The sequence below is a fragment of the Grammomys surdaster genome, unplaced genomic scaffold (genome assembly GCF_004785775.1).
Source record: "Grammomys surdaster isolate TR1022 unplaced genomic scaffold, NIH_TR_1.0 125688, whole genome shotgun sequence".
NCBI classification, from domain to species: domain Eukaryota; kingdom Metazoa; phylum Chordata; class Mammalia; order Rodentia; family Muridae; genus Grammomys; species Grammomys surdaster.
Genome location: NW_021620524.1, coordinates 848,477 through 866,455, shown reverse-complemented (window position 1 = coordinate 866,455; position 17,979 = coordinate 848,477). Strand labels below are relative to the sequence as shown.

Sequence of the window (17,979 nt, the reverse complement as noted above, 5' to 3'; positions counted from 1 at the left end):
AAGTGGGCTCAGATTTATCAACAGGTAGATTCATTAATTGAAATAGTTCTACAATATGATCGGGCTGATGGCCTGCTTTATACAGAACGAAGAGGTATTATTATATGGCTTTAAGAGGAAATTATTATTTCCACACAAGCCATTCAGGATTATAATCTGAGTACACTCAAAGAAGCATCGCAGCCAGGTAGTGGTGGCGCACGCCTTTAATCCCAGCACTTGGGAGGCAGAGGCAGGCGGATTTCTGAGTTCGAGGCCAGCCTGGTCTACAGAGTGAGTTCCAGGACAGCCAGAGCTACACAGAGAAACCCTGTCTCAAAAAACCAAACCAAACCAAACCAAACCAAACCAAACCAAACCAAACCAAACCAAACAAACCAAACCAAACAAAAAACAAAACAAAAAACTAACAAAAAGAAGCATTACAAAAAAGGGACCCAAGATACCTGATTGCATGGACACAGGGCACATGGCACATGGGGGAAGGGCCTGTTGGAGGAAGTTCAAAAGCCACCAAGATACCGGGATCAAAGTACTAGGGAGGGATCACGTGGGAATGGCGCAAGGATCTTATGGAGCCCTGTGGCTGAAGTGGAAGGGAAAGACTCAGAAGGGAGGAGCCAGGATGTCTGGGCAATGTAGGGCAGCATTCAGTCTCAAGCAGAGAAAACCTGAAAAGAAAGAAGCCAAGGAGGAGGAAAGAAAAGTCAAGGGCATCTACCCAGTTTCTCTTGTAAGATTCCTGTAGCTGCTAAGCAGTCCCTCCCAATATGATGAGGGTTTAGAGCTGACACTGGCTATGACTTTTATGCATCAGCAGTCTTGACTGGTTTTAGGCAGTATGCAACAGGTTTCAGAAGCCCCAGATGCACAGGTCCCACAAACTGTCTCCAGTGTGACCCGGGGCACCAGAGGAGTTGGTGGGCTGGCTTGGCTTTAACTGGGCCCAAACCCAGCATCATGGTGACATTGACCTTAGACTAATAGGTCCATGTCCATGTGTACTTGGGTTCAGGGTCACCACCTCAAAGCTGCTATGGTCCTGATCTGGACCAGGTCAAGGACAACAGGAAGCATCTTCAGCCTCTGCCTCGACCTTTGGAATTCAGTGTGTAGTGCTAAGCAAGTGTTTTGTGGTTAAAAAAACATTTATTTTATATCTATGTGTGCACACTTGACTGTATTAATTTGTACATGCATGCAGGAGCCTGTGGAGGTCAGAAAAGGTGTTGCACCCCCTGGAACTGGAGTTATAGATGGTTGTGAGCACCATGTGGTAGTGGGAACCAAACTGAGATCCTCTGCAGGAGTGCCAAGTACCCTTAGTCCCTGACCCATCTCTCCAGGCCTGTTTGGTGGATTTTTGTTTCTAAATAACACGTGTATATCCTAGCAGATGTATGGCTTTATAGAATCTTTGATTTACTATTTTTATTTAGCATTTTGCATCGTAAAGTATTTTACTGAAGAATGAATTATAGTGTATATAAGACAAATTTATTCAAGTTAGTGTTACAATAAAGATGATACATGGGTCCAAGAGGAAAAGCAGGTGAGGGTGGAGGTAAGTAGGGAGTCAGGGAGAGGGTCTACAAAGAGGTTCACGGGGGAGCTTGAGGGCCCAGCTGTCCTCCCTAGAAAAGCAGTGCCTACTAGCAAGCCTGAGGTTTCCCTGCAGACAGGCCCACACCACCCTCTTGTGGTAGGAGTGCGGTGATGCATCATTTTGGACCTCTAATTCTCACATAAGGTCATGGACCTGTGAAACCAGCTATTGGTGTGAGTTAGAAGGTGCCTGGAGCAAAGCTGGTACAGAATCTCCCACAAGCCCTGTTGGTACCAGAGACCATAGTGAACTGGAGTGAGTTTAGCAGGGAACGAGCTTAGGCCCCCTTTAAAAGATAAACCCCGAGATAAACCTCGAGCGCCAAGGGCTGTGCTGCTTGGAATTTCCCTAATTTCGGAAAAAGTCGAGGTGCAGAGTAAGCAACTAGTGGTCACAGAGGGAAAAGGTGTTATTGAGAGCCAGAGAGAGGCCATCGCTTATCAGGTCTGTCCCTGGTGAGCAGATGTCCCTGTCTCTGCACAGGACATGATCAGATCCCGTGCCTCTCTCCAGATGTGGGACACGGGTTACTGTGTCTAGCAAATACAGACATGGCTCTTTCTCGTTGTAGCTGGTGGGTGGTGATAGGTCCATGAATGTTTGCAGGGTAATGGGGGCTCCAGGGGCTCTAAATCCATGGTGTTGTCCTTGCTCTGGGCCCTATCCATTTTGCAAGGAGTTCCCCTCAGGTTCCAATCATAAGGCTCAGAGCCTCTACATCTGGAGAAAGAGGGAATCAGAGAGGAAGAAAGTAAAGGAGTGTGGAAGGAAGGGAAGAGGGGAGGGAGAAGTTGCCCGAGATCCTGGCTTGGGCCTGAGTGAGGCACAGATACAATGGCACAGACAGCTCACACAAAAAGCAGACATACCACACACACTTGGGATACTCTGAAATGCTCTGATGTCCCCCTAGTCCCAACAGAGTCTACATTTTGAGTACAGGAGGGGCTCAGTCAACTTACAGGGCATCTTCAATTAAAACCACAGCTCTGTCCTCAGTGCAAATTTTCCTGGAGTCTTGGGAGGAACCTGAAGAATACAGACCCCATTCTGACCTCTGGGTGTCCTAAGGTCAAAATTAAGGCTTTGGGACAGAGAGTTCCTATGAGCTTGTCCCAAGTCAGGGCTTGGGTTGTCAGCCATAGCCAGGTGAGGTTCTCTGTAGCCTGTTGTTTGGAGCTAATCAGGCCTCTAAAGTATCTTTTGGGGCAGGAATTGGGAAACTTTAGGGCAGTGTCAGATAGGGTCTACCAGGAGACCCATGACTCAGACCAGTTGCTTGGAATCTGTATCTGTGGGGCTCCAGGGAATGGCGGTGCTTGTTCCAAGCAAATACACCGATTCCTATGATGATGATGATGATAGCGACAATGATGACGGAGATAACTTCTGTCTTCACTGCAGTTGGGGACTCAGTGTGGACCTTCAAGCTCTCTGGTTCGTGGTTGTCGTTTGCTAGACCTGGAGCAGGGATGTGAATGAGAATTACCTTACATAATGAATTCGCTCTGGTATCCCTTTACCCTTGTGCCCCTCCCACCCCTCTGATGCTCCCACCATGGACTCCTATAGAGGTGGGGAAGGGCTGTGCAGGAGGTTGAGGGAGCTATGGGTGAGGTTCCAGGAAGAGTGCCTATGTGGCCTGAGAGGGGGAACTGTGAAGGGAATTGGAGAATATGAACAGTTTCCAGCCCTTAGCTTCTTCCTGGTCTTGGGGTTCTACCAGAGACAACTGATCGGGTTTGAGGACAGCAGTTATGATGTACCTTCAGGTCACACCAGAAGGAACTCTGATGTTACTCCATCTCCTACAGGCTCATATGACTGTGTTGGATTGAACTGGTGTGAGGGACCAGAGGAAGTGGAACCCGGAGGGACTATACAGGGAAGGGAAGGGTGGGGAGAGCAGCAGGCTTAGATGCATAGGGTCCTTGTTTGCATGTGGAAGCAGATGGAATCCAGAACTCAACTGTGAGAGGTTCCTCTCTGCTCCTTCTTCCCTTGCTCACCCACTCACTTCCTAGCACACAACTTACTAGTAACATTCAGGATGAAGTCTGTGTAATTGCTCTGTCTTCCACGCAGCTTCCAACAGTACTTCCCTGCGTGGATGCCCTGAGCATCCATGATCACCAGCCGGGCCTGGCCTCCTTGAATCTGAAGCTGCCATGACTCCTCAGAGTAGTTTCCTGGAGGCATTTGATTGAAGATGATTCTAGTCTTTCCGTAGGCAGTCAAATTAACGGTGACGTCTCTGAAGTTGTTGGAGATGTTACAGGCCATCACCACACGATGGCCTCTGTCTACAGATACCTCATGCTCAGTGCAATTGGGGTCGTCCCAGACTGTGTAGAGAATACACTTTTTATGCTGCAGCCTAGGTCTTTGATACCCCTACCCATGCCCTGACATTGACCCCAGGCACTCTCACTGCTCCATCATCAGCTACTCTCAGAGAAACATGGCTCCATTCAACCTCCTCCAACAGTTTCCGCCATATTGGGTCTGTGAAGTCAAGATCACCACCTGGGCCCGCGCTTGGTTTGACCCGCCCACCATGAGGCTAGTGAAACCCAGACTTACTAGTATTGTAGGCATACAGGGAGGGCGCCAGGAGAAGGAGGGCCCAGAGCGTTCTGAGAAACAGGCCAGAGGATGTTACAGCATAGGCCAGCATGGTTCATTCCTAGGACGGGCCTCAGGAGACAATTGTTGTGGTCTGCGTCTTTTGTTGTTTTTTGTTATTTTTTTTCCCTTTCTGGACACTATATAGAGAAAGGACAAAGAAGGGATCAGAAGTCCCCAAAGCAGCTTCAGACACCCACAAAAATAGCACCAGTCTGAGAAGAACTTTGTAGCCCAGTAACCTCCTGCCCACCCCTTCCCAGATTCCTGAACCTACCAGGGCTCTCAGCCACCTGTGAACCCCCTCCTCCTGTCCTCACATTTGGTAAGGAGTGTGGGGCTGCCTGAGGTATAGCAATGAGCAAATGACAGCCAGGAGACCGGCACCCTGAACTGGCTGTTTATACACTTCTTTCTCCAAGCTTTATAGCAAACCAGGCAAACTGTCCGAGTTGTACTTTGTACAGGAACAGGGTCATGTTACAGTTTCATCACATTGGCATGTGACCTGTGAACTGTGTCTCTATTGTACACTGAGCGGCCTCTGTTCAGTGCGCACTGCCTGCCTCTCAGAACTGCCTGGCTCTCTCTGGTGGCTCTCTCTGCTGTTCTCATGCCCACACCACCTGTACTTGTTCACTTGTTTGACCACCCTCACTGTGAGCACCATAACTTATAGGATGTGGTCTGTGTAGTCCCGCAATGGCTGTCTCGTACCGGAGGGACCAAAAATCTGGGAGTTGTTCAGTCCACCAACAACTCCAGTCTGGTGCTAAAGGCCTGGAGGATTGCTGCTTGTCTTCAGTCTATGTTCAAATCCTGAAGAAGTGGGTTCTAATCTTGGTGAGGGACAGCAGCAGCAGGGTAGATGAACTTTCCAGAGAGTGTGAAGGCAAGCAGGTAAAAACCAAAGCTTCCTTCCTCCATTCCTGTGATCTGGCCGCCAGAAGGTGCCGCTCACATTTAGGGTAATTCTTGCTTCAGATAATCTGAGGTCAAGAAAAGACCAGCAGCTGTGTTTTAGTTGACCCCAGATGCAGTCAAGTTGACAACCAAGATTAGCCACCACAGTAATTCATGCCGGAAAAGGTGAGGCACTGTCAAACCTGCACCCACCTTCCAGCCAAGTAGCCTGCCGACTGCCTTCTTGCGTAAGCCCAAGCTCCGTCTACTTGTCTGATACTTTTGTACTATATACTTTGAAAGAGCAAGTTGTCATATTTCTTCTGTTTACCATATGACAGGCTGCGTGCTGTTTTTAGTAGGTAGACAATTTCTCCAATGCCTCAGAGTCGACCCAGCTGACTCTGTCTTACGGAAGAGGTAACTCCAGGTCCCTACACATGCAAGCTGTATCTTGTACCTGTGAGACTGCCCTGACAAACTCTCGCCATAATAACCAAGGGAACAGAGCAGAAAGGGCGGATTAGAGACAAAACCATCCTGCTGGCCAAGCCGTCCCGATATCAGGGAGAGAGTTAAAAAAAAAATTCAGAGAAAAACGGCAGAATGTAGTGATTAATAACCAGCCGTGTCCTTCACAGCCCTAGATAAACATAGTTCACCAGAAATAATTGCCTGAGTGAGCGTGGCCGATAAGTTTAAAGGCTAAACAAAGTGTCCAATTAGGTTTAAACAAGTTTTGCTGTTGCTAAAGTCTGCCTATGCAAAAGTATAAAAGGTGTGTGCTTCAGAAATTAGGGGTCCTTCCTCCTGTGAGAGTGAAGTGACCCGGATGCGTCAGAATAAAGATCCCTCTTGCTGACTGCATCAGTCTCCCTCTCATGTCTCTGTGTACTGTGTGTCCCAGAGTTGAGACTTCCAGGTCCAACACACTTCACAGCTTCAATTTGTAGTTCCCAGCATGGATTTACACCCACCTACACAGCCTTCTTACTAGTGCAGCCTCTGTGGTATATGTAGACCCTTTTCAAGGGGCTCTGGGATATTGACTGTCAATAAAAGAGAAGGCACTGCAAAACACTGACACTTCCTGTTAGGGACCTCGTCTGCCAGAGAGCAGTATGACCCAACCTTACTTATAGTTTATTGCCTCTTCTGTAAATATGTAATAACCTGTTTTCCAACTCCTCCCACCTTCCACCACCCTAAACACATACACATGCATGCTCATGTAAGTACACATACATGTATACATACACATGTACATAAGTAATATGTTGGAGGAATATAAGAGAGTGGAGGTGAGCATTCATGATGATGTCATCAGCTCTGTGTTTCCCACAGGCCTGATACATGCTATACACACAGTAGGAACTTAAGTGTGTCTGGACCCACTGAGATGTAGGAAGGGGCCCTGTCTGGCCTCTCTGAAGCTAAGACAGGGGCACCCATGGAAAGTGAAAGACAGGCTGGGCTGGGCCTCGCGGTGGGAATGAGGTCCAGCAGTCCTGGGAGGCTGGTGTTCTTCAGCCTTGGGGACTCAGCTCTCTGGAGGAGGCAGGAAGCTCTCAGCTAGCACCGAGTGTGACAGGACTTCCATTCCCTAAAAGAGTCTTCTTGTTGGCTCTTAGGAAGCCTCTGAAAGATTCTACCATACTTTACACCCCACGTCCTAATTACCCCACAGATGTTTCACCTGACTCACTATTTGAACCTGTCTCCCTGTTGTTTCCTCACTTCAGGAAACACCTCTGTGCAGTTCCCCACCAGATGCCACAAAACATTCACATTAGAAGGCATCTTGGCCCTGAGAGTACCCCAAATCCTCCCACAAAGCTGGAGCTGACACTCTCATGGTGGCCTCCATAGGAAGCTGGAATTGTTGTTTATCAAGAGTGCTGGCGAGGTTCCAGGGTTCTCGATCACCCAAAGCCAAGACCATCCTCTGACTTCAGACCCTTAGCATACATAATTCCTTCTCATGCTTGCCATGAGGTCATTCACAGTGGGAGCCCCAGATGGTTCGATGCCCTCTCACCTCTCTCTTACTCTCAGGTACCTCTGCTTGGAGTGGTGCTACTGCTTTGTTATGGTCGCTATGGTTCTGGTCGGGCACAGTCAGGTGACTATGTTAAAACCACAATATAGTGAAATCTTACAGTAGACCAAGATTCCTCCCCAGAAGGATTGAAGGTACGGGGGCCAGCTTCTTGTTCTTGGCCTACCTAGTTAAAGCTGGGCAGCTTGTCCTGACTATGCGGACTGAGAGTAGCTATCAGAGAAAAGGGCAAGCATCGAGTTGTCTCCCAGGACACCTTCCAGTTCTCAAAGCTGGTCCTGGAGTTGGATGGGTGTCCCCTCTTTCTCTCTGGTAGCCTAACTTTGCCTCTCCTAGGGACCCAGTTAGAAACGGATTTGGGAGCAGCCCAGTCAAGAGGGTAGGAGAAACATGTCAATCCAGCAGTCTTTCCCTCTCTGAATCCTGGACCCCCTCACTACAGAGGAGTTTTGTCTTCACCAGAACACCGAGGAAGCATCATAGTCTATACCTTTCTTCTCTGGATATTTTGGATCTTCAGACTGAGAATCACAAGTGGATATTCCCTTTCCACCAAGTCAGATGGATCCTCTGGGCTCTATGAAGCCCATTTACCCTCCAGTGTGCAAATTCTGCCGTTTGTTCCCTGTCAGTGACAAGACCAGCCCTGGCCATTAACAGCCTAGCCCCAGCTCAGTGCAGAGAGTGGCACCCTGGATCATGGCATACAGATGCCAGTGATCAGGCCCTCTGGATTCTGAGAACTGTACACACAACAGACCAGGCCAAGTACCTCCTCTCTGGCCTGTGGCTCTGTCTGCCTCCAGCACCCTGTATTTCCCTTTCCGAGAAAGGGTAGAAAATCAAGGAAACCATGGGGACTTGGGAAAGAAAAGGAGGATAGAGAATTCCAGCACAGTTAACGGGTTTTTTTTTTGAAAGATTGCTTATACAGAGACAATATTCCTTTATATAAAATATTTCCAAGTAAAAATGTTAAAATAACTGGCCGTGGCAGTACATAGTTTCAATCCCAATAGTTGGGACACAGAAGTTGGCAGATCTCTGTGAGTTCAAAGCCAGTTTGGTTTACATAACAAGGTTTAAGTCAGCCAGGGCTACACAGGGAGAGCCCACCTCCAATAAATAAATAAATAAATAAATAAATAATAAAAATAAGTAAGTTAAAAGAGCAATGAACATCCTCAAGGCCTGAGCTAAATATGTCCTTGGTTATAACTACCTGATACATTCTAGGACTCAAACACACAAGACTATTGCCTTCCGTTTACAACAATGGTACCCTACTTCCCTAAACCTGCGATCTAGGATTTACTTGCCTAGTGTTCCTCAGAAACATCACTGCAGTCTCAATTAAATTTTTGTTTGTTTTTCAAGAGAGGATTTCTCTGTGTAGTCCTGGCTATCCTGGAACTCACTCTGTAGACCAGGCTGTTGAACTCACAGAGATCCACCTCTGCCTCTGCCTCCCGAGGACTAGAAGTAAAGGCATGTGTCACTACTACACCCAGCATCATCTAGTTAAAAAAAAAATTGACTTGTTTATTTATCTTTTCAGTATATGAATGTTTCGCCTGCATGTGTGTGCACTACGCATGCCTCAGAGGTCAGAAAAGAAAGGAGAAGAGAAGATCCCTTGGAACTGGAGTTACAGACAGTTGTGAGCAGTCATGTGTGTACTGGGAACTGAACCTGTATCTGTAAGTGCTCTTAACCTCCGAGCTAGTCCCCAAGTCTCACCCAGCATTTAAATTTCTTAATAAGTCTTTGAAGGTAATACCCTCAAAACACACCAAAATCCCATTCATGCCTATTTTAAATACAAGAAAGGGCAACTTTCCTTTGAGAGGGGAGCAGTACCAGCTTCTCCCTCTTGACCTCTCACCCCTTAGGGGGAGGCATGTGACTCTTATTTTTTCCTGAAATTCTTTCTATTAACCCCTGTCCTTGAGTCAATCTATGTTTCAAATGTTTTTTTAAGGGCTGGCGAGGTAAAGGCATTTGGCTCAAAAGTATGACTGCCAGGGATCCATCTCCAGAAAACTTGTAAAGACCTAAAGAGAAAACAGACTCCACGAAGTTGTCCTCTGACCTCAACAATTTGTGTACACATACATACACATGTGCACGCCTGTGCACATATCCATGCTCACGCCCACACACATTTTTAATGTCTTTTTTCCGGGGTGTAGTTGGACCTGGCTTTAATCCCGGCACTCTGGAAGAACAGGCACCAGAAAATATCAAAGAAAGAAAGGGCCATCTGCCAAGCAGCTAAAAGCACTTGCTGCCAAATCTGATTGCCTGAGTTTGATCCTTGGGAACTACATAGTGGAAGGAGACAAACGTGAAGTTTGATTCTCCACAGCTAGTGTGGCTCTGGCTTTTCTCCAGAGTCCTAACTGCTCCACGCCACATCCTAATATGAGAATTCTCAGCCTTCTTCCAGCAGACTTGGGTTCTGTGTCACCCTAGGGAGGGTGAGACCAGCAAGAGTGAGAAGTTGGGATTGTTACTCTTTCTCTGTTTAGTCTATGGTCCCAGATCCCAGTCATCTTGGCTCTCGGGCCCTGGAAACCTCTGGAGCTCTTCCAGCTATAACAAGACCTCTTTACCTAAGTAAGTCAACAGAATGACCAGAAGCAGGATGAGCCTGTGTCCACCTTGTTTGCAGCCGGCTCCTTTCTGTTCCAGTTCATGCTAAGCTCTGCATATAGGCATGGCAGTTGCTCAAGGAGCATCTGTCTAACCTCTCTGAACTCCTCATGGCTGAAGAAACAAAGACAGAAGCCTCTGAAGCATCTGTCGGCATTCACAGTGTGGTGTTCCAGATCCTCCAAAATGCACGAAAAGTCTCTAGTCATTGTTCTTAATTTTCAGTGGCCCAGGTTGTCAGAATAACATTCTCACAGATTCCTTAACACAGTCACCCCAGCAGGAGGAGTCACCTCTTGGGAACCCCATTATCTCTCAAGGAGGACTTCTTGGCAGCACCCTACTCAGTCAGAACTGTGACCAACCAGACTTCATTGTGACCAGGACTTCTTAATGATGTGGATCCTTCCCATTCCTCTATTTAAGCCCAAAGCTCATGTTATTATCTTAAAGATGAGTTGACAGACTTTGTTGTCATTTTTGCCCAAAGACTGTATTGGTTAAGTTCCTTTCCTGTATTTTTATTTGCTTTCTTAGGGGTGCCAGTAGAACCCATGTCTTGGAACCCCCAGAGTTGGATCTCTGTTTCAGGACTTGAGTTACAGGGCAACATGGTGTGTCACCTTTCTGACACTCCCTTCCCGATGCCTTTGCAACTGATGCCTCGCTGAATCTCCTGACGGGTCTGACAACATGACCCATGTCTACTGGGTGTGAGTGCTGAGCCATAAAGGAGTTAGAAGCAGGTCTGATCCCCTCTGCACCCCATCTCACACCACACAGTGGCCTTCAGCTCAGTATTGAGCTGGAAGTTGCATGCGTGGAGCCCCAAGAATTTTGGAATAGAAAGTCACAAGAAGAACTTCAACTCCACAGCCAGAAGTTGGTTTCTACTTACACTAAGACCCAAACAACAGGATCCACAGGGTCTCTGACCAAGCATAACATAGATTCCCGTTTCTCTGAGTGACCAGCCTCAGAAGTTTACACATATCAACCACAGCTCACTTGTGCACACCAAGTCCCTCTCCTGTAGGCCTGGGCAACTGCATGCCCTGGCTTCCATACTCATGGTTGGATGACAAGAAAGAGTGCTCTATTCTCTTCTTCCCACTCAGTACACACCAAAGAACCCAGCTGCTGCCTCTGCTCCTCCAGGAGCTTAGTATGAGGCACCTGGAGAGACACAGATCTACTCTGCTCCTGATGTCCAGGATGCCTGGACACTACCTCAGCCTCCCCTTTACTCTGGACAAATCCTTGAGACAAAGACATCCAGTGAAGAGAGGGTCCCAGAGAGGCTGCAGCCAGGGACACCCTGCCTGAGGGTTTTACCCCACAGGCTTTAGGGCCCCAACACTCTGGGTGTCTCATCCCCTCGAGTTCTCACCTGTATGTGTGCTCCAGCTTCTTACCTGCTCCTCTGACAGTGAACTCTGGCAAAGCCTCACTGAGCTCATTCTGACTTGAGGGTGTGGCTGAGAAGAGGCAACCCAAGAACTGCCCACTTTTATACCCAATGGACTGAACTGTATTGATCCAGGAAGAAAACAAACTGGGAAACAGTGTCATTTGCAGGAACTGCCCTGAATCCACACAACAGTGACGAGTTTCTGAGTGACTCCTTCATTAAAACATTTTAATTGGAAGCGGCTTTTAACCGCTTGTCTTAGAAACACAGGAAGAAAGTCTAGGCTTTTCCTAGAAAAGTCCTGGCTGGGGTTAATGTTTGATTCAGGGATCAAGGGCTGCTCATTTAGGGGAACTTGTTTCCTTGCATGGGACGTCACAGGGAAGACTACTCTGGCAATCACACAGGGAAAGGCAGGAGTGTTAGAATCGAGCTAAGGTAGGCAGGAGCCTAGTGCCCACACTGGACACAGTCCATGGGTTCCACACTCACGGGGTTCCCAGATACCCCTAGTGCCAACACATGTTAGAGAGAGGGTCAAATAACCGTGATCCATGATTGTTGTATCCCCCTTGGCAAGGCTTTGGCGACCAGACCAGAGGTAGGGGTCCTTGGTATGGTTTGGCGAGAATGTCCCGTGGTAAGAAATCTTAAGGGCAGCTGAAGGTTCCCAGTGGTTCACCCCACCCATCAAAATGCCTTTCATGTCTCCGTGAAAATGTGAAAGTGAAACTAGATTGTTTTGAAACTACAAGGCTGAGACAAGAACATTACAGGTCTTTTCCAGTGATAGTCCCAGCTCTAGTGTCAGAATCTGCAGGTGATGTGTGCTTAGTCTTCTGGAGAGTCTATGTGCAAAAAACCCACCCCCATGTGTCTGCAGTCCTGCTGTGTCTCATTGGCAGACACAGCTGCTTGTGTCCTGCTGAGCTCCACCAGGAGTCACCTTCTGCACTTCCTCTGGTTGGAGCCTCCACTGCCAGGAGTTGTGACAACTCCTGTCTCATCCATAGAGTTTTCAGAGACTTATGCTCCAAGGTCACTCTCAATTTCTTCAGCAGCATCTGCTGAGAATTTAGGAGTGCTGGGTGTCTATTTCCTGTTGTTCTCTGTGGCTTAATTCTACTATTCTATTTTTAATTTCTCTCTTTCTCTGTCTCTTCTCTGTCTCTCTGTCTCTGTCTCTCTCTGTCTCTCTGTCTCTCTCTGTCTCTCTCTGTCTCTCTGTCTCTCTGTCTCTGTGTGTGTGTGTGTGTGTGAGAGAGAGAGAGAGAGAGAGAGAGAGAGAGAGAGAGAGAGAGAGAGAAAACAACTTCAAGTGTCCTACCTTAGGCACTAATTTTTGAGACAGGGTCTCTCATTGGCCTGGGTTTCACCAGGTCACCAGGTATGCTAGTAAGTCTGACAGATTTCTACCTTTCCAGTGCTGGGATTATAACTGTACACATCATACCCACCTTTTAATTTTTTTACACGGGTTCTGGAGATCAAACTTGGGTCGTCATTTTTTTGTAAAGCCATCGACTTACCAACTGAGACATCTCTTCACTCCATCCCATCCATGAATTGCCTTTCATGCTTTTTGGGTTTGCACGCATGATTCCGTGGTCACACACAGGATCCTCTGTAGATATGGCTCATGTCCTTGGGCCATATGTGTGGTCTCTTCTTGGGAAGCTGAGTCTTACAGGTGTCTCCATATCTAGGTAGCCAATAGCATGGGTTACTTACCAGCCTATCTGGACTGACTTGAGCCAACAGTGATGAGGGGGAAGGGAAGTGGAGTGAATGGAGTGTTAGTGGAGACTTGGCGATGGACCAGGAGGAGAGATGTGCACAGGGTGGGGGTAGGGGTCAGATTGCAGCTTAGATCTCTGCTGTCAGGAGCTCAGACTTTAGGGTCATTTTCCTCTGGGGTCTGAATAATGTCCTCACATCTGTAAAATATCACCTGAGGTCAAACACTAGCCTGATTAAGAAGACCTGGCTTTGGCCCTAAAGAAGAGACTCCAGGCTGTGACTACCCTAGAAGCACAAAAGAGACAGTTCATCTGGACCAATGGACAGCCAGGAAACACCACAAAGAGTGGCCTTTCTCCTAGGATGCAAGTGACCGGCCCATGTCCAGACTCAGGGTCAAAGACCCTGCTGGCTCTGACCCGCAGAACAGCAGGAGGAGCATGCACTATCCTGGAATCTCCTGTGAGCTTCTCATGCTAATGACAGAGTCAATGAGTGTCACTGTGCCGGGCAATCTCATGGGCACATGTGGACAATGCATGTACACCATCATTCAGGGACACATGACCTAGAGCACACTTCTGCCTGAGTGACAGAATTGTTCCCTGTGCTGGTGGTGAGTTTGAGGTCCCTTGACACAGATAGCAGTGTAGTGCAAATGCAGACAATTTCTTGGGACTAGCTTCCTAGTCTATGAGGAAAACTCTGTTTGAGGGCAGGCAGCATCTGCCCAGGTGGCCTTTGAAGGTCCCTATAAGAATTCTATGTCCTGAAGGACTTCTGTCTTTGGCCTTGACAGAGAGAACCAAGACAGGGAGCACAGTGGGACTGACATTCACTTAATCCTCAACAGACAGAACCTGAAAAGACAGAAGTCATGGAGATGAGAATAGTTGAAGTCCCTGACTCAGTTTTCTTCTGGGATTCCTGTAGCTGCAGGGTACAGAGGGACTTCATGGGCTTGGTAGTTTCCCCTTTTCAGTAGAGGTTCAAATAATGACTTTTAACAGAGCTTCCTGCATCAGCATATGTGACTGGTTTAGAAAACACATGACAAGCTTCAAAGGCCAAGACACATAGGGCCCTGAGCTGTTAAGTGCAAGAGGAGATCTGGGGAGTTGATGGGCTGCAACAAGACCTGTGGCTGTTATCATTCAATTTGATTACATTTAGAACTACTGTGAATCACCTCTCCGTATGTCTATGCCAGTATTTCCACAAAAATTTACCTGAGGAGGATGTGGGTCGCATCATATGGGCTTGGAATTCCAGGTTGAACAGAGAAGAGACAGCAAGCTAATCCCAGCACTTGGGAGGCAGAGGCAGTTGGATCTCTGTGAGTTCAAGGCCAGCCTGATAACACAGTGAGTTCCAGGACACCAGGGCTACACAGAGAAACTCTTGAAAAACCGAAAAAGAAAAGAGACAGCAGGCTGAGCAGCCGGTCGGTTTTTCTGCCTCCTGACTGAACACAATGTTTCCAGTTGCTTCACAGTTTTGCTACCATGCTTCCTCACTGATAGACTGTGTCCTCAAACTGAGACAAAATAACCCTTTCTTCCCTAAGCTGCCTGCTTCAGTTATTTTGTTCAAACAAGAAAAGTAACTGAAGGACGGTCTCACAAGACCGTAAGTGAAGACCGAGGTGCTATGGATCACCTTACTTTGACCTGACAAGTCTTGCTGTGTCTGTCACAGACTGGAGCCTCAGAGACACCATGAGACTGGCTCTGGAGGCTACAGGCACCAGGCAGCGTCCCTGGTCTCGGCTTTCATTCAGGTACCAGTGTGTGAGGTTTCTTGAAGATTTTTATGTTTTTGACTAACAACTGTATTTCCCAGCTGATCTGATAGTCTCGTCACTGTCTTATTATGTTTATTTAACGATTAGTATCCAGGATACAGTACAGCATATCTAGTGTTCAGTGACAGGGCTCAGCAGATAAAAGCATTTGCCTGATGACCTGAATTTGATTTTTGGAATCTTTGTAAAAGCCAGATGTGGTGCATGTATCTGTCATCTAGGCACTCTTAGCACCAGTGAGGTAGAGATTGGAGAATTGTTTGGATTCTCATGGGGTAGCTAGGCTGCAACATATATCCACAGTAGCAGAATCAAGAGAGATTCTGCCTCAAAACAAGGTGAAAGGCAATAACTAACTCCCAAAAGTTGTCCTCTGCTCTCCATAATACACCCTGGCGTGTCCATACCTATACTCATACACAACAACAATGATAACAAAATGATAATAATAATAATAAATAAAAGTAAATAAAGTATGGAATTTCTACCAAAAAATCATTTTTTAATTGTAAGGGAAAATCACATTGTAATTTGGACAAAAGAAAGAACAAAAGATCAGAACAGTCGGTAGTGGATATGAATCAGGGAGTTCAGACTGGGGGGGGGGTCTGCTGAAGAGAGGCCCCCAGGGAATCCCAAGGACTCTCTCTGATCCTCAGGAGAGCCATACCTGCCAACCAACACCTATACCCTTCCATAGAGCCCTGTTCCTAACAGCACTCTGCCTTGCAGGGGCTGGAGTGGGGAGATGATTCATCTTAAAGTTCTGTCTCCCTATTTTGGCCCTTGGAACCTGACATCTGGGTTTCCCAAACGTGTTTCTATTGTGAGTCAGAAATCAGGTATGTCTGCAAGTTCTACTTGAAGCAAATTTTGGTGCACCATCAGGCTTATGCTGGAGATCTTTGGGTAGTAGAGAGACCCTGATCTCAGAGGTTTAGCAGAAGAAGCCCGTGCTGAGTGTAAGAGCTGTACAGCTTGGTAATTCCCAATTTGGGAAAGAGTTGAGGAGCAGATCAGATGACTGAAGACCATAATCATGAGGCTGTACTCTTGTTCATGTGACCAAAAGATGCCTAAACTGTTTTCCAGCTTTCAAGGCCCTTCTTCAGTGAGTGACTGTCCCCTCCTCTGCACAGAACCAAGGGTTCCATTATCCTCAGGGGAAGGTCTTTTGTGCTCAGCAAACTGAACAAAGTCTTTTGCTCTGTCAAGCATGTAATAATGATTCCATGGTATTTGGGGTTCCATAGGCCTCCAAGGGCTAAGAACATGATAAGCCCATGCTGGTGGCCTCACTCTGGAATCAACTCTGCAGGCAGCTCCCTTCAGCTTCCACTGGCCACAGACTGAGAACCTTTTTACCTAGACAGGGAGAGATGAGAGGAAAGAGAGAGGGGTGAACTCCTGAACTGAGACTTCTGTTCAGACAGGCATAGGCAAGCACAGATGACCTACCATCTCATACATTGCATATATGAATGGTCATGCCAGATAGCTAAGAATGCTCAGCTCATTCTTACATACCACCTCCCAGCAGAGCCTGGAGCTAAGCCTAGGATGGACTTACTTCCAGGGCATCTGAGGCCTAAAACATCCTGGATCAAAAACATAAGCTCCCAAGAGTCCCAAGAGGATCTTGAAGACTATAGACTCCAAACTGCCCTCCAAAGAGTGCCAGGGTCAAAATAAACCTCGAGAACAGATGATCCTTGCAGACCCAATTCAGGGCCTATATTCTTAGCTGTATCACGCTAAAGAAAAGTTCTTGGAGTGGACCCTGCTGTCTTGGTCCCATGTGGCCTCTACAATCCCTCTGAACCTCTTTTGTAGAACTCAGGGTCACCCCAAGGCAGTGCCAAGGAAGGATGCCGAACACCTCCCCCATTCCTCAAGTCAGGCACTGAGGTACACACCCACTGGGGCTTCTAGGAACGACGGCGCCTGTAGCAGACAAACGTAATGATTCCGGTGACTCCCAAGACGGCAATGATGACTCCCACAAGGGTCCCAGGCTTGGCCTCTAGCTGAGAGCTCTTGACCGGATCTGAAGTGGGTCAGTCAGGGGTGAGGGTTTTTTATCACTGATTCTTTATCGTTCACTGACTCATACCCCTATTTTCCCCGCTATCTGTCACCTGGTGACCCCACACCCTACTGGGCAGTGACACCTGCTGGACAAGTACAAGGAGGGCTAAGGGTGAAGGGTCCCAGGTGGGCAGCACTTGGCTCTGTGGCATCAGGAGTATCTATCTGGAATGCATAATCTGGAGGCAGGGTTATGACATCTACCTGGGTCGGGTGTGAAGAGCCTCGTGTCTGTGACCTTGTCCTCGTTTGAAGGCTCTGTCAGAGACATACCATCAGGTTGAGTGTTATATGAATTCACCCCCGCCTCAGTTCCAGCTGCGGGGGTCCTGCTGCCTGGTTTCAGGAGGAACAAATGTCAGACTCACCTTTAGGGGCTCACTGACTACGAGCAGATTGAACTGGTATAGGGAGGGTGGCGGCCAGATGGAGCCTCAGGGCAGGAGCTTTACAGGTATAGAACGGGTGGACTGGACAGTGGGTTTCAGGTTGGGAGGGATCCATTTCTAGGTGCAGTAAGAATGGGTGTGCTTACAGCACATCAAGGGGTATGCTGGCCTCTAGAGGGATGTAGGGGTGCACAGAGGGGTGTTGGAAGAACAGAAGTCTTCTGCACTTATTTGTACTTTGTGAATAAACAGTGAAAGTAGCTAGGACAGTGTTCTAGATAGCCTTGAATGTCAATGTGACACAGCCTAGAACCACCTGAGAAGCAAGTCTTAGTCGAGGGACTGTCTGGATCAGATAGACCTTGGGCATGTCTGTGGGGGATTGTCTTGATTGTTATCTGATGTAAGAGGGTCCAGCCTACTATAGATGGCCCCATTCCCTGAGCAAGTGGTCTTGATCTAGATAAGAAAGCTAGCAAAGGGGGCATACACCTTGAATTCCAGAATTTAGGAGGCAGAGGCAGGGGGTAGGGGGCAGGGGGCAGGGGGCAGGGGGCAGGGGGCAGGGAGCAGGGAGCAGGGGGCGGGGAGCAGGGAGCAGGGGGCAGGAGGCTGAGGCAGACCAACCATGGCTAAATACATACATACAGAGAGAGAGAGAGAGAGAGAGAGAGAGAGAGAGAGAGAGAGAGAGAGAGA

At 47.8% G+C, this 17,979-nt stretch overlaps 2 protein-coding genes across 8 annotated transcripts in view; both read right to left on the bottom strand.

Annotated features, from left to right (window-relative positions):
- Nucleotides 1–1,475: 1,475 nt before the first annotated feature.
- Nucleotides 1,476–11,328, bottom strand: LOC114639193 (secreted and transmembrane protein 1b-like). Of its 2 annotated transcripts, XM_028787919.1 has the most exons (5): nucleotides 11,239–11,328; nucleotides 4,949–5,220; nucleotides 4,190–4,371; nucleotides 3,643–3,951; nucleotides 1,476–3,067 (listed from the first exon to the last, which is right to left on the bottom strand). In XM_028787919.1, the coding sequence occupies exons 3-5, from the start codon at nucleotides 4,281–4,283 to the stop codon at nucleotides 2,832–2,834; spliced, it is 639 nt and encodes a 212-aa protein (XP_028643752.1). In that variant the 5' UTR covers nucleotides 4,284–4,371; nucleotides 4,949–5,220; nucleotides 11,239–11,328; the 3' UTR covers nucleotides 1,476–2,831. The 2 variants fall into 2 exon arrangements, with proteins under 2 accessions (XP_028643752.1, XP_028643751.1); XM_028787918.1 differs by lacking the exons at nucleotides 4,949–5,220; nucleotides 11,239–11,328 and adding an exon at nucleotides 4,509–4,648.
- A 3,953-nt stretch (nucleotides 11,329–15,281) lies between these two features.
- Sectm1 (secreted and transmembrane 1) overlaps nucleotides 15,282–17,979 on the bottom strand; it is an 11,523-nt gene continuing 8,825 nt past the window's right edge. The window contains exons 4-6 of one of the 6 annotated variants that reach the window (XM_028787891.1): nucleotides 17,096–17,227; nucleotides 16,720–16,850; nucleotides 16,056–16,168 (exon numbers count right to left, since the gene is read on the bottom strand). In XM_028787891.1, the coding sequence (XP_028643724.1) occupies nucleotides 16,732–16,850; nucleotides 17,096–17,227 (251 nt within the window). In that variant the 3' untranslated portion in view covers nucleotides 16,056–16,168; nucleotides 16,720–16,731. Of the gene's footprint in view, nucleotides 16,169–16,719; nucleotides 16,851–17,095; nucleotides 17,228–17,979 lie in introns of those variants that run through there. The other 5 variants (XM_028787894.1, XM_028787890.1, XM_028787893.1 and 2 more) reach the window with 5 other exon arrangements.

Bases quoted from the DNA above. Each gene is read 5' to 3' on its own strand.
- LOC114639193 (XM_028787919.1), bottom strand. From the start codon at position 4,283: ATGCTGGCCTATGCTGTAACATCCTCTGGCCTGTTTCTCAGAACGCTC. The intron at 3,952-4,189 runs GTAAGTCTGGGT...TTCTCTACACAG, and splicing joins CCTGTATGCCTACAATACTA to TCTGGGACGACCCCAATTGC. The intron at 3,068-3,642 runs GTAAGTTGTGTG...TCCCTGCTCCAG, and splicing joins CTTCATCCTGAATGTTACTA to GTCTAGCAAACGACAACCAC.